Source organism: Salmo salar, chromosome ssa11 (assembly GCF_905237065.1).
Source record: "Salmo salar chromosome ssa11, Ssal_v3.1, whole genome shotgun sequence".
NCBI classification, from domain to species: Eukaryota; Metazoa; Chordata; class Actinopteri; order Salmoniformes; family Salmonidae; genus Salmo; species Salmo salar.
The window spans coordinates 64174694-64189920 of record NC_059452.1 but is presented as its reverse complement, the minus strand read 5'-3'; the positions used below and the strand labels follow the sequence as shown (position 1 = coordinate 64189920).

At 42.7% G+C, this 15227-nt stretch overlaps 1 protein-coding gene across 2 annotated transcripts in view; it reads right to left on the bottom strand.

The window, feature by feature from the left end:
• The window catches only part of LOC106562900 (solute carrier family 12 member 2), a 145491-nt gene that overhangs the window by 31880 nt on the left and 98384 nt on the right, over positions 1–15227 (bottom strand). For both annotated transcript variants that reach the window (XM_014127975.2, XM_014127974.2), the window contains exons 5-14: positions 8983–9122; positions 8067–8177; positions 6158–6266; positions 5595–5722; positions 5343–5427; positions 5074–5240; positions 3551–3658; positions 3163–3286; positions 2831–2932; positions 907–1062 (exon numbers count right to left, since the gene is read on the bottom strand). In XM_014127975.2, the coding sequence (XP_013983450.1) occupies positions 907–1062; positions 2831–2932; positions 3163–3286; positions 3551–3658; positions 5074–5240; positions 5343–5427; positions 5595–5722; positions 6158–6266; positions 8067–8177; positions 8983–9122 (1230 nt within the window). The remainder of the gene's footprint in view (positions 1–906; positions 1063–2830; positions 2933–3162; positions 3287–3550; positions 3659–5073; positions 5241–5342; positions 5428–5594; positions 5723–6157; positions 6267–8066; positions 8178–8982; positions 9123–15227) is intronic.

Genomic DNA, 15227 nt, shown 5'->3' with positions numbered 1-15227 from the left:
AATTAACAGACTGAATGACGAAGTTCACTGAATATTTTTGTGGAAACATGTGTTCTACCCTGCAAATAGGGCTGAGAGCCATTGTTTTTGACAACCCACATTCTGCCTCCCTTGTAAGCGGCAAGCCCTCTGATTCAAATGTAACGGACCTTAATACAGCATCACATTGTGAATAGCTGGTTCATTTCGGCTGTAGTCATACTGCCAGTTTCCACAACCCTGCATTTAGCTATAAATACATTTCAACCATGTTGGCCTGGGCTGCACTGCAGCAGAGGGTGTACAACAAAAACATAATTGTAATGGAAAATGCTTACCACGTCATCAAAATACATGTATGCATCAGCATTGAAATATCAATAGTGGGGCCTGATTCACAAATTCTTATTTACAATGAAGGCCTACCCTGGCCAAATCCTCCCCTAACCCGGACGATGCTGGGCCAATTGTGCACCGCCCTATGGGAGTCCCGATCACGGCCGGTTGTGTTACAGCCCGGGATCGAACCAGGGTCTGTAGTGACGTCTCTAGCACTGAGATGCAGTGCATTAGATCGCTGCGCCACTCTGGAGTGTTCAAAGCATCTTTGGGCATCAGGGGACTTTTAGTGCATTGTGCTAATGTGGCTTAGTCATAAAGGTTGATATTTCAGTGGAATCAAAAGACTAGGAAATTATTTACACTAAGTGGTGAGGTGTAATTCACAGCGATTGACCTCTTTTGGGGACATTGCTATATTTTTTCAATTAAAGGGTAGGCCTATTCATGAAATAATATGGTAATGATATTTGTAAAGTAAGATAACCGTAAGCCATGTTAGCCAAGTTTCTCAATGGCAAAATAACACTCGTCGACGAGTTGAGGCAATCCAAGATGGCCGACTTGGCCTGGTCTTGAGGCACTCACCGGGCTTCTTGTAGCTCACGTAGATGTAGAGGCCCATGACAATAACGTTGGTCATCAGGGCTGCCCACCAATTGATGACGAACATGACCACGCAGCACAGCACAGCTCCAGCTAGGGACACCCACATGTTGTAGAACTTGAAGCTGGGGCGCCACCCTAAGGGTCAGAGAAACGTTAGGTGGACTCCCTTATAAGGACCCTCGTAAAAATGCACTTTGGGGGTCAGTAATACTAAGGGGTGCCAGCATATGACCTTCATCCTTATTGTAAAAGACCGTAGAGAGGTTAGAATGGGTTATATATCCAAATATAAGGAATAACATACGAACATGAACAGAGGTAGAATCCAAAAGGTTAGATCAAATCTGCCACTCATGTCTATGAAGAATCAGCAAGTGTCTATGGAGAGCTGCTTACCATAGCTGAGAGCTCTTGTTCATTTATGACTTGCATTACTTCTTCACATATTCCAACAAACATCATTGTTATAAGTGAAATTACTGAATCATAAAAAATGGGTGGCGGCTTAATATAGCAATGTCACTAATTTAAGGAAAGAGCATGGATATGCACTTGGATTAAAAATGGTGTAGAAAACATTACACAATAATGTTACATTCACTACTGGATCCCAGTTAATTAGATACTAAAGAGACTAGACTAGTGGGAGTTTAGTAAACTGGTACAATGGGGCACAGTTTAACTGTGCGCACGGTTACACAATGACAAGAACTACAAAAACCACAGGACATAAAGGGTACATTGGAGTGACGTCATTCTTTGCCCCATGCCCGTTTTTACATACACTCATGGGAGAGCAAAAATGGGCTCTAGATGGCCAGAAAAGAAGGCGTTAGACATTGCCAGTTTGAGTTTCCAGAGGCGAGAAGCCAAGTGTCTATTGCCTTGCCTCTAGTGAGTCATGTACCCCTTAAATCCGTGTAATTAAAATGGTCTGCGTGGACAATGTCAGAATTAGATATAAAATCTGTACCTGGCGTTCTCCTAGGGCTTTTTTTGTGGTATTAACAGAAAAACAAACATCACTTTATACAACGACTGCTGGATGATACAACAATGAAATGGTCGTTTCAAATTCGTACACTCATTTGTTTTTTCCATCTTGACTAAGACACAATTGATGACCATTAAGTACAAAAAATGACAGTAAATATCTTGATTTCTTGACACCAATAGACTGACAGTTGAAACTGAGTGGACATCATCCAGCTTGGATCAACTAAGTGATATTTAATGACACTGTGCCATCATGCCAAGCTAGCCTCACTACTAAACCCCAGTCCCTGGAGGTTTGACTTCTACACAAATCACATCAGTCAGACAAGGGTCAAATCCAATATACGGAATGTGTTGCATCGAATAATAAGCAGCAGTACATGTTTCCCAGCAGTATTGCTTTCAACCAAGTATCTATCAATCATTTGCATAATACTGAGAGCCATTGAGACAATCCCATTTCTTCCAATTTACTTCCTTAAGAAGAAAACTGTGGGCCTTATCAGAAAGATCGCAGTTGCCATTCTTTAATAAAACAATTGTCCAGTTATGAAAATGTTCCCATAACTCAAGCATGTCATTACATCTGTTATCTCAAGGCTCAAGCAACTTGGGGAATGGCAAAGATAGATGCGACTCGATGCAACGCATACCAGTGGAGCCATGCATATCACTAAGAATGACAGAGTGAGGATTGCCCCCACCTATAAAAAATTAGTTTGGAAGTCCTATTTCCTATTAAATCTTACCTTTAAGCCTAATGACTTAACTGTTAAGACTCATGACTTTATTCTGTCCATAGTCAGGACCTTTGGGGCTCTGTTTTTTGGTTGCATTGAAATTCCAGACTTTCTGCAGATATAACTTTTCCTCCGGAAAGTGTTGTTGTTGTCCCAAAAGGACTTACCTGGAGAGTTGGCCAGAGAGGCGTGGAATACAGAGAAGTTGATGAGAGCATAGGAGGCCAGGAAGAAGTTGGAGATGATGGGAGCGATAACGTTCAACTGGGCTAAAATAAAGACAAAAACATGGCAGTTTAGTTGTTCATAAGGAACTGTCCATAGACATTCAATAGTACACTTTAGGACTAAATTATACTACTAAATGACATATTACTGATGTACTACTGAATGATATACTGACGTAATACTGAATTACATTTTCATGACATACTACAGAATGTCATATTGTGAATAATAGTGTCATTGTTAGATGGCTAAACCTGGACAGCGTAATTACCAATGAGGATGAAGGCCAGAGCGATGCAGAAGGTGAGGATGTAGCCGCGAAGGGGCTCGTTGTTCTTGCCATATCCCTTGGCGAACATCTCAAGGCCGGGGTAGATGTTGTCTTTGCATAGAGCCTGGAGGAGAAGGAAAAACCATTGGAATTGGACACCGCTATACTAATCAGCAGATGGGACACTAGATGATGACCTGAGGAACATTGGGATACAAGATCACAACCTTGCCTTTGATTTGTGTCTATGGGACAGTAACTGTAACAGGATGTGTGCATAAACTCTGCAGGCTATTCCATAAAGTATGGCTAATATGGTAAAAGCATAACGTGACTAGCAGGGACAGATTAAGGAAGCAGGATCTGAGGACGGAGTCTAGGGGCTTACCTGGAACACTTTGGGGGCGCTGACCAGAGAAGCCAGGGCAGAGGACAGAGTGGCGGAGAAGATTCCGGCGTTGATGATGGGGCCGAACCCGGACACAATGCTCATGACCTAAGGAAAAGGCATGATACCGGTTAAGCAGCTGAGCCCATAAGGCCATACCTTTCTTCGACAACTTCTGTCCCACCCGGGACAAAGAGGACTAAGTATGTACGTTTCTTCAAGTTCCCCTCACCACTCAACGGTGATAAAAATTGACACAAAATGGCTGCCGTTCTAGGTGGCAAACATCACCCAATCAGACATGCACTATATACACACAAAGTATGTGGACACCCATCCAAATTAGAGGATTCTGCTATTTCAGCCACACCCGTTGCTGACAGATGTAGAAAATTTAGCACACAGCCATGCAATCTCCATAGGACAAACATTGGCCGTAGAATGACCTTACTGAAGAGCTCAGTGACTTTCAACGTGGCACAATCACAGGATGCCACCTTTCCAACAAGTCAGTTGGTCAAATTTCTGCCCCGCTAGAGCTGCCCCAGTGAACTGTAAGTGCTGTTATTGTGACCAACCATCTAGGACAACAACGGTGAAGTGGTAGGCCACAAAAGCTCACAAAATGGGACCGCTGAGTGCTGAAGCGTGTAAAAATAGTCTGTCCTCGGTTGCAACACTCACTACAGAGTACCAAACTGCCTCTGGAAGCAACGTCAGCACAATACATGTTTGTCGGGAGATTAATTAAATGAGTTTCCATGGCCGAGGAGCCGCACACAAGCCTAAGATCACCATGTGCAATGCCAAGCCTCGGCTGGAGTGGTGTAAAGCGTGCCGCAATTGGATTCTGGAGCAGTGGAAACACGTTCTCTGGAGTGATGAATCATGCTTCATCATTTGGCGGTCTGACGGACAAATCTGGGTTTGGCGGATGCCAGGAGAAAGCTACCTGCCCCAACGTATAGTGCCAACTGTAAAGTTTGGTGGAGGAGGAATAATGGTCTGGGGTTGTTTTTCATGGTTCGGGCTAGGCCCCTTAGTTCGAGTGATGGGAAATCTTAACGCTACAGCATACAATGGTATTCTGGAAATGCTATGCTTCCAAATGTGGCAAATGTTTTGGGAAGGCCCTTTCCTGTTGCAGCATGACAGTGCCCCCGTGCACAAAGTGAGGTTCATACAGAAATGGTTTGTCGAGATCGGTGTGGAAGAATTTGACTGGCCTGCACAGAGCTCTGACCTCAACCCCACTGAACACCTTTGGGATGAATTGGAAAGCAGACTGTGAGCCAGGCCTAATCGCACAACATCAGTGCCTGACCTCGCTAATGCTCGTGGCTGAATGGAAACAAGTCCCTGCAGCAATGTTCCAACATCTAGTGGAAAGCCTTCCCAGAAGAGTGGAGGCTGTTATAGCAGCAAAGAGGGGGACCAACTCCATATTAATGCCCACGATTTTGGTATGAGATGTTCGACGAGCAGGTGTCCACATACTTTTGTAGTGCAGTCATGTAATGTACCTGGAAGTCGTTCTGGAGTCCGTATCTGCAGTTGTACTGGCCGTCGTCACCCTTGCAGGAGGAGAAGTCATAGCCAAACTTGCAGGCGGCGTCAGTGCAGTTGGCCATGAACTGTGCGCTGAGTGTGTCATTGCCATTTCCTGTGGCGTCTCTCACAATGCAAGAGCCTTTAATGAGAAACAAGAGACAAATTGTCACAAACTCTCTATATGTAATATGTATAATTTATTCAGTCTTGTTCAGGACAAATGAGAAGAAATTCCACATACCAGTAGAAATGGCAACCCCCAGGTAGACAATGCCAGTGATCAGAATGGCTAAGAGTGTTCCTCTTGGAATGGCCAGTTGTGGGTCCTGTGAATATAAAGAAATGCCTAGTCCCCCACACTGATTTCATATCAAGTCCCACACATTAAGCTTTTAATCAAGACAATATGAGTTCCTTTGATTGTAACCTTTTTATATGAATTGGGATAAGTAATCTGCTTGTTTTGTTCTAAACAATGACCAGGGGTTCTTACAGAAAGATCTCCTGATATGTTGGCGCCAGCCAGAATGCCAGTGGCTGCAGGGAAGAAGATGGCAAAGACGGAGAAAAAGGACTCTGTGCCTCGGAAGTCCGGACCCATGTTCTCCATCATAATCGCACCTTAGAGCAAGAGAGCAGGGGGAAAGAGAAATAGAGAGAAAGGAGAGGTGAGCAGATCAAGAGAGAATGCAAGAGAGAGCAATAGTTACAAAGCATGCAGTGCGTATCTTAGGACAGCCAGACTCTATCAGTTGATCCGTGAGTTGGAATCAGGTCGCAAAGTGAATTACAAATAATCCAATTGGTTTGGTCTTGTGATTTCATAAAAAAATCTCTAGTACAACTTTGAGTAGCCAGTACGTCATACTGCATACAGTAGTCATGTAGATCATGATTTCAGAGAAGAATACATTAATTCAGAATTATAGCTCCACAACAAAACCACCGGAACTGTGTCAATCTAATTTCACTTGACACGTCTTGGACTGTCTTTACTTTTGCTTGACAGTCATGTCAGTTTGTGTTGTGTAAAGGAAGAACCAAACAGGGTCATACTGTCGTAGCCAAAGAAGCCCTGCGACTCCTTGGACTTGAGTGGGATGAAGGATCCAATGAAGTAGTTGAAGATGGCCGTAATCAGAACGACCAGCAGGAATATCTGAGCCTGTGGACAGAATGAACATGTTAGTTACAGTCGGAAGTTTACATACACTTAGGTTGGAGTCATTAAATCTAGTTTTTCAACCACTCCACACATTTCTTGTTAACAAACTTTAGTTTTGGCAAGTCGGTTAGGACATCTACTTTGTGCATGATACAAGTAATTTTTCCAACAATTGTTTAGAGACATATTATTTCACTTATAATTCACTGTATCACAATTCCAGTGGGTCAGAAGTTTACATACAGTAAGTTGACTGTGTCTTTAAACAGCTTGGAAAATTCCAGAAAATATGTCATGGCTTTAGAAGCTTCTGATAGGCTAACTTACATCATTTGAGTCAATTGGAGGTGTACCTGTGGATGTATTTCAAGGCCTACCTTCAAACTCAGTGCCTCTTTGCTTGACATCATGGGAAAATCTAAAGAAATCAGCCAAGACCTCAGAAAAAAAATTGGAGACCTCCACAAGTCTAGTTCATCCTTGGGAGAAATTTTCAAAACGCCTGAAGGTACCACGTTCATCTGTACAAACAATAGTACGCAAAAATAAACACCATGGGACCACGCAGCCGTCATACCGCTCAGGAAGGAGACACGTTCTGTCTCCTAGAGATGAACGTACTTTGCTTCGAAAAGTGCAAATCAATCCCAGAACAACAACAAAGGACCTTGTGAAGATGCTGGAGGAAACAGGTACAAAAGTATCTATATCCACAGTAAAACGAGTCCTATAGCAACAGAACCTGAAAGGCCGCTCAGCAAGGAAGAAGCCACTGCTCCAAAACCGCCATTAAAAAGCCAGACTATGGTTTGCAAATGCACATGTGGACAAAGATCATATACTTCTTGGAGAAATGTCCTCTCGTCTGATGAAACAAAAATAGAACTGTTTGGCCATAATGACCATCGTTATGTTTGGAGGAAAAAGGGGGATGTTTGCAAGCCGAAGAACACCATCCCAATCGTGAAGCACGGGGGTGGCAGCATCATGTTGTGGGGGTGCTTTGCTGCAGGAGGGACTGGTGCACTTCACAAAATAGATGGCATCATGAGGTAGGATAATTATGTGGATATATTGAAGCGACATCTCAAGACATCAGTCAGGAAGTTTCGTCGCAAATGTGTCTTCCAACTGGACAATAACCCCAAGCATACTCCCAAAGTTGTGGAAAAATGGCTTAAGGACAACAAAGTCAAGGTTTTGGAGTGGCCATCACAAAGCCCTGACCTCAATCCCATAAAAAATTTGTGGGCAGAACTAAAAAAGCGTGAACGAGCAAGGAGGCCTACAAACCTGACTCAGTTACACCAGATCTGTCAGGAGGAATGTGCCAAAATTCACCCAACTAATTGTGGGAAGCTTGTGGAAGGCTACCCAAGACGTTTGACACAAGTTAAACAATTTAAAGGCAATGCTAACAAATACTAGTTGAGTGTATGTAAAGTTCTGACCCACTGGGAATGTGATGAAAGAAATAAAAGCTGAAATAAATCATTCTCTCTACTGAGTTTAAATGTATTTGGCTAAGGTGTATGTAAACTTCAGACTTCAACTGTACACTTTCACCACAGCTCCGAACTAGCATTAACCACAAAACAGAGCAATGTATTACATCTAGCCTACTGCACAGTGTACATCAATGTCTGCATTCAGTCAGTCTGGATGGAATTCTGCTTATTTGAGGTCAATTTCAGCTTGACGTCAGACATGAGTTGCAGTTCAATATCACCTTAAGTTCTAGATTGAATAGAGCCTTCAGTCATGGTTTCTATCAAACCTAGTTGTATGTTATCATCATACCTTAGCTTCCCATTCCATCCCTGCCACGGAGATACCCAGAAGAAGGATGACGGTGATGGTGCCGATGATTCGGATGTCATTGATCTCATCCATCATAATGCAATCCACGCTCTGAGAAATCACAGGAGAATATTAACTTCACTGTCAGACCAAGAGGTAGGAGAAACACTCAAATTCATAGCTGGCCGTCTGGTGTTCAGCTACGTTACTGTGATACTGGCCAGTTGAAAAAGCATTGAAAATATTTTGCTTTACTTTTATTTTCAACTTCTTTACAACCGAGTTTGAAACTTAACTCGCAAAATGGAATGTAAAATGGAACATAAATTTTTTTACCAACCCCATCTAAAAAGGCGGAAAAACATCTGACCAAATTAAAAAAAAAAAAAAAAAACACTACTGAAATGCAAAACAAATTCAGGGGCATGAAATTCTGATGAACAGAGAAAACAATTCATTATCCTCTGACCAATTTCATGCAGCTTACACATGACGCCAATGGCACACTGCAATCAGCAAAGTGCAAAAAAACGGCCCTCATCTGTGACTAAGGAGTAACCAATAGGCCGTGTGGGGGCAGGATTGTACCACGCTGAGCCTTGCTTAAAATACTTCAAAGACGGAAGGAGAAGAGTCATCATTATTAACTTTGCATGAGCTGCCCCTAAATAAATAGTGGGTTTTCAGTCCTCCTTGCAAACAACCCAAGAATAAACATTGAACGTCCCTCACCGCTTATTAGAGATGTGGAAACAATGGTGTTAAAAAGTAGGCTTTTTCAGCAGTATTATTGAATCTTCAAGTTAACCTTTTGAGGGAAAACCAAATATTTAATCAAATTGAAAAAAGTAACAAATAAAACTGAAGGAAAATGTTGATCTTGGATGATGACGTGGGGAAGGATTGGGTAACTTACTCCGAGGAGCTCCACAACCGTCTCGGCGAAGCCCACCACGTACATGGCGACAGCCACAGCGTTGGCAAAGGCAAAGATCAGACCAATGGAGCCGCCAAACTCTGGCCCCAAACTTCTGGATATCAAATAATATGCCCCTCCTGCAAAGAGACAGATGGACAAAGCATTTACATTTTATTTTATTTGTCTCAGAAAGGCCAAACACATTGTTTAATCAAATAACTGTATTATGAAGGCTAGCCTATTGAATTTGCATACATCAGTAAAACTAACTGCAGTACAGCCTAGTACACTCATCTCAACGACACCCTTAAAACAACATATCTGCTCAAACGAGTGGATAGGATGGAGGAGCCAAATTAATTGACACATTTAGCTGCACAATGAGTATGTAGTGTGACAGGCTGAGTAGAGATCCTCGTTGATCTCTCTTTATACAACCTCTCTGCTGATAGCTTTGGAGAGCACCTCAAGTGCTCATACAGACACGAGTGGGGGACAAGACAAAGGAAGGAACCAAAATGACTGATCTCTGAGGGCATGAGTGGGTGGACAAATTAATGTGGGGTCATGCTTGAGCACATGGGGGATATTTTGCTGGCTCTATTCGTTCCACCTACACTCAAATCTAGTTTTATTGGTCACATACACATATTTATCAGATGTTATTGCGTGTGTAACGAAATGCTTGTGTTCCTAGCTCCAAAAGTGCAGTAATGTTTAACAATATACAACAATACACACAAATCTAAAGTAAAATAATAGTCAATAAATATATAAATATTAGGACGAGCAATGTCGGAGTGGGATTGACTAAAATACAGTAGAATAGAATACAGTATATACATATGAAATGATTAAGGCATTGTGTTCCATTATTAAAGTGACCAGTGATTCCATGTCTATGTATATAGGGCAGCAGCCTCTAAAGTGTACGGTTGAGTAACCGGGTGGTAGCAGGCTAGTGATGGCTATTTAACAGTCTGATGGCCTTGAGAAATAAGCTGTTTTCCAGTCTCTCGGTCCCATTCAAGCGTCAAAATCAGTACGTTAAATTGAACAACCGTTCAGGAATATCCCCTGAAAGTCAAACTTTCAGAGAGCACATTTTGATTTGCCCTCTGTAAAATTGACATTTTGATATTGACAGACCATTTGCAGGGAGATGTGGGAATATGTGGAAAAATTTGTTTGGGTGGGATTAAAAACCTACACAGTGCTGTAATTGGGAGTATTACAGTAATCCCTACGAATGGCATGTGATTTCAATCTACTCTTGACATCATAATGCACCAACTTTACTTTGCTAGAGCAGGTGCAGTAGCAGCAGGGGGAACTTTCTCTTAGGCAAAGGTTTGTTTGAACATGTTACAGATATTACCAAGGGGAAAAAAAGGTTTTAGCCTTGGTGAAAAGTTTTTGCATTCCACCGCAGGGTAATGGATTAGCCTACTTCGAAAGAAAATCAATTCAGGAGGAGCGGATGTTGAAATTAGATAGTGTGCGTGTTTTGGTTACTCTGCTGCTCTAGAAAAAACAATAGCCCCTATATGGAGTCTCTCTTGTCGCCTGTAGCCCAAAAACAATCTGGCTGTGGTAGACTGGAAACCTTATGAAAATTAATCGAATAGGCAGTCTCCAGGAGGAGTACCCTACAGAAAACACAAATATCCTTTACTACAATATGATTTAATCACCAGCGCATTTTAAAATTAATCTATTCCTTTGTTTTCCTTTGCCCTCGCCCATGTGGAGAGTGTCCTAATATCCATTTCAGACCTCCCTGCCAGCACTGGTCTCTTTCAGTGACTTGAGGGAGAACTGCTGCAAATTTAGAAACACAATACTGAATTTCCCCTCATGCTGTGTCGTGTCTTTGGGCACCATTAACTGAAGACATGCTTATCAAAATAACTCCCTGTTATTATTATTACGCGATTAAACTGATTAATCGTTTAACTGTAATTAACTAGGAGATTGGGGCACCAAGGAAAATATTCAGATTACAAAGTTATAATTTTCCTAATATAACTTTCCTATATTATAACATTATATATTATATTATATTATAGTATAGGCCGATTATCTTCTGGTTTAAATGGTGTATTTTACCTCGCGTCCGTCTCATTCCAAACATCGTAAATTGTTGTATCTGCACGAACCCAGTCTTTACTAAATCATCCATACATCAACTGTCTTAAAATAATTTATTTATTAAACAAAGTAATTCAGATAAAGCATACAGTAGTTATCGTCACAAAGAATTGGTAGAGTAATGTGCCCTAGAGGGCTAAACCGGCATGGAGTCAGCTGAGAAGACCCTACAGAGTTGATAAATATTAACAATTGATATGCTAACCTTTGCACATGAACGCTCACTCATTCGGGAATAATTGCAATCAATATATATTTACGCTCAGTGTGTCGTCGTGATCCTTGTTGGCTAGTTTTTGTCCTGTTGGAGAGTTCCCTCTCTCTCTCTCTCTCTCGGTTAGAATGGATCTTTCAAAGCTACATTCATTAATGTCGTTATAGAATGGTTGTTTCGTCGGTCTTCGTGTTCAATGATACCGAATTCTAGCTGTAGACTAGTACTTAATATCAAAGGTTTGTTATTATTCTGTATCGATAGTTTAACCACGTGGTATGGTTAAAGTTCAGTAGGGGAAGGCATGGTCAAACCTACTGGCCAACTCGTAATGGAGTGGAGGCCTGGTCTCAAGAAAGTAATTCTGGGTGGAGGTTTTATACTGAACATAGAAAAGCCTGTCACATGACGCCTTGTCCTGTCTGTGTCCCTGGGGGCGTGCCGATGACTGAGTTAAGCTTTGAACAGAAATACAATTCTATCACATTAACGTCAGTACATAGCCTCTCAACATATTCCAAATAGCTTTAATCTTATTAAATCATTTTATACAACCATTAGATGTAAGTCTCATCGCTGAGGCTAGTATATAAACCTTAGTATGGTAATATGGCCATATTGTCTCTAATGAGCCTCACAAAATTGTACCAAGCAGACCAGTTCGTAGCTGGATTCTTCACCAATCTTTTATACCTTCTCCAGAACATAAATGTCGTTCGGTTCTCCAATTCTGTGAGTTGGAAGATTCCTTTGTCTCTCTATGAAACCCCTCTGTCTCTTTATACTGGGCCATGAGGCGGGACATTCTCCTTTGGAATTTTACGACCGCCTTCACCACAGCAGTGTCAGAAGTATAGAGGTCGGGGGATGGTGCATAGAAAAGGCCTGGTGCAGAGGGAGGGGGTTCAACTGTGCTCTCTGTGCCCAGAGAGAGGGCAACGTCATGACACTGCGACAACTGGGACCAATGTGTGGACAGTGTTTTCCCCTCCTTCATTCGACTCCAAATGAATCAGGGAACATCTCATTGAGGCCCTCAACTGATAATACATATTCCGTTCCGTGGATGATGGTAATGATAGCCAAGTCCAGCTGGTAAAAATCACACCTGTAATTCCATATCCAAACACAGGAGACTAAGCAAATGTCACATGAGCCGGCCACTGCTCTGCGGGACACACGTTTGAATGGATTTCAGAGAAAAGTTAAAAGGTTAGCCTATCAGTAGTGTGGGAGACCTCAGCCCCATTCATCCACACTAAATAAAAATCAGCATGAAGCGACCTTGCGCAACTCATGAGAAATATATTAAGGGGGAATTAATTATAAATGCAAAACTGAGCCCTGAGCTGACTGTTGGGAGAGCCATCTCTTGAATTATATATTTTTTCTACAGTATTAATCTATTGATATGAGAGGCTCATTTCTATGCACCAATAGCCAAGTCTAGTGTTCGGAAGTGCCAAGATCAGACATCGCTGGTAAAAACGGTAAAGGGGAATTCCACGTTAACAGGTTGATGCTGAGACTCAGATTTTTCACTTTAAAATGTGTCAAACAAGAATTAATTTCCAATGAACATTTTACAAAAACACTGATGATCGTCCTTGTCTTCAGTCACCTAATCTAAAGCCTTATTATAAATAACAAGACATTGCAAACGGTTAATGATTTATGACAAGCATATTTATTGGCCCTCAAACAATCACGGTCACCTAATAATCCCCAGTTTACAATTGGCTCATTCATCCCCCTCCTCTCTCCTGTAACTATTCCCCAGGTCGTTGCTGTAGATGAGAATGTGTTCTCAGTCAACTTACCTGGTAAAATAACGGATAAATAAAAATATATACACAAAAGCATGTGGAAACATCTTCAAAATTAGTGGATTTGGCTATTTCAGCCACACCAGTTGCTGATGGGTGTATAAAATCGAGCACACAACCATGCAATCTCCATGGACAAACATTACAGTAGAATTGCCTTACTGAAGAGCTCAGTGACTTTCAACGTGGCACCGTCATAGGATGCCACCTTTCCAACAAGTCAGTTTGTCAAATTTCTGCCCTGCTAGAGCTGCCTCGGTCAACTGTAAGTGCTGTTATTGTGATGCGGAAACGTCTAGGAGCAACAATGGCTCAGCCGCAAAGTGGTAGGCCACACAAGCTCACAGAACGGGACTGCCACGTGCTGAAGAGCGTAAAATTTGTCTGTCCTCAGTTGCAACACTCACTATCGAGTTCCAAACTGCCTCTGGAAGCAATGTCAGCACAAGAACTGTTCGTCGGGAGCTTCATTAAATGGGTTTCCATGGCTGAGCATGAGTTAGCTGGAGTGGTGTAAAGCTTGCCGCCATTGGACTCTGGAGCAGTGGAAACGCATTCTCTGGAGTGATGAATCACGCTTCACCATCTGGGTTTGGCGGATGCCAGGAGAATGCTACCTGCCCCAATGCATAGTGCCAACTGTAAAGTTTGGTGGAGGAGGAATAATGGTTTGTGGCTGTTTTTCAAGGTTTGGGTTAGGCCCCTTAGTTCCAGTGAAGGGAAGTCTTAATGCTACAGCATACAATGGCATTCTAGAAATTCTGTGCTTCCAGCTTTGTGGCAACAGTTTGGGGAAGGCCCTTTCCGGATTCAGCATGACAATGCCCCTGTGCACAAAGCGAGGTCCATACAGAAATGGTTTGTCGAGATTGGTGTGGAAGAACTTGACTGGCCTGCACAGAGCCCTGACCTCAACCCCATCAAACATCTTTGGGATGAATTGGAACGCCGACTGCGAGCCAGGACTAATCGCCCAACACCTCCATATTAATGCCCATGAAATTGGAATTAGATGTTTTGACGAGCAGATGTCCGCATGTAGTATATGTGTGCTGGTATGAATACAGATGTTTATGAACTGAACAAGTTTTATTGAATTTCTTGCATTGTGAATGTTATTTGTTCATTGTGTCATGTCTTCTTTCCATTGGCTGATGCATTGTGGGAATGTGTATTTAAGCCCTGTCCATTAGTGTTGTTTGGACAAGACAGACAGGTAACAGGTTGGCATGCTGCTGGGTTTACAGGCATGATTGGAGCCTGGGTTTTCTTTAGAGTTTTTGGCCTACCTTTTTGTTCATTGTCCTGTTTGTTTTTTGTAAATACTTGTACAGTCGCCAGCTTAGTATCTTCATGTTTGCTAATAAAAGCCTTACTCTGGGCAAGAAAAAACATCTTACTCGTATGCCTCCTCACTGTTCTAATCCAACATCATGGTCAACCTCACAAATGTCAAAAGTGGGATCAATTCCGTCACAGTGAGGAGTGCAGACTAATTCTACAAGATGGAGGTCGACAACGTGACAGGGGAGTCGCAGGATGCGGCTAATTACTGGTGGTTCTGTCTGAAGGCCGAAATTTGGGCGACTGCTGAGCTGGAGGAGTGCATCATCGAGGACTTCCCACAGCCGTGGCAGCGCTAAGTATTTGCCTACCCAGCCAAAAATCTGTTAGCGAGGCTAGGCCAGGTAGAACGGTTCTTAGTGGAGGTGCTGGAGGTCGACCTACCGATAGGGGGGGCTGTTCCTGAGCCGGTGATGGTTCCGATGTCCAAGCTGTTGTCTCCTGTGCTGCTGTCCACTCCTGGAGGAGAGGACGAGCTTTCCCTGTCTGTTGGTGAGGTCCCTGAGCTACCTGTCCCTGATCTACTGCTCCTTGCTGGCAGTGAGTCTGAGCTGCAGCGGTGTGATGTTTCTAACCTGCCAATGGAAGGGGCTGTTTCTGAGCCGGTGATGGTTCCGGTGTTTAGGTCCACAGAAGGAAAGGAGTGCGCAGACCTTACTGTTACTGCACCAGCTGTGCTGTGGGCTGTGATGACAGAGACTCCGGAG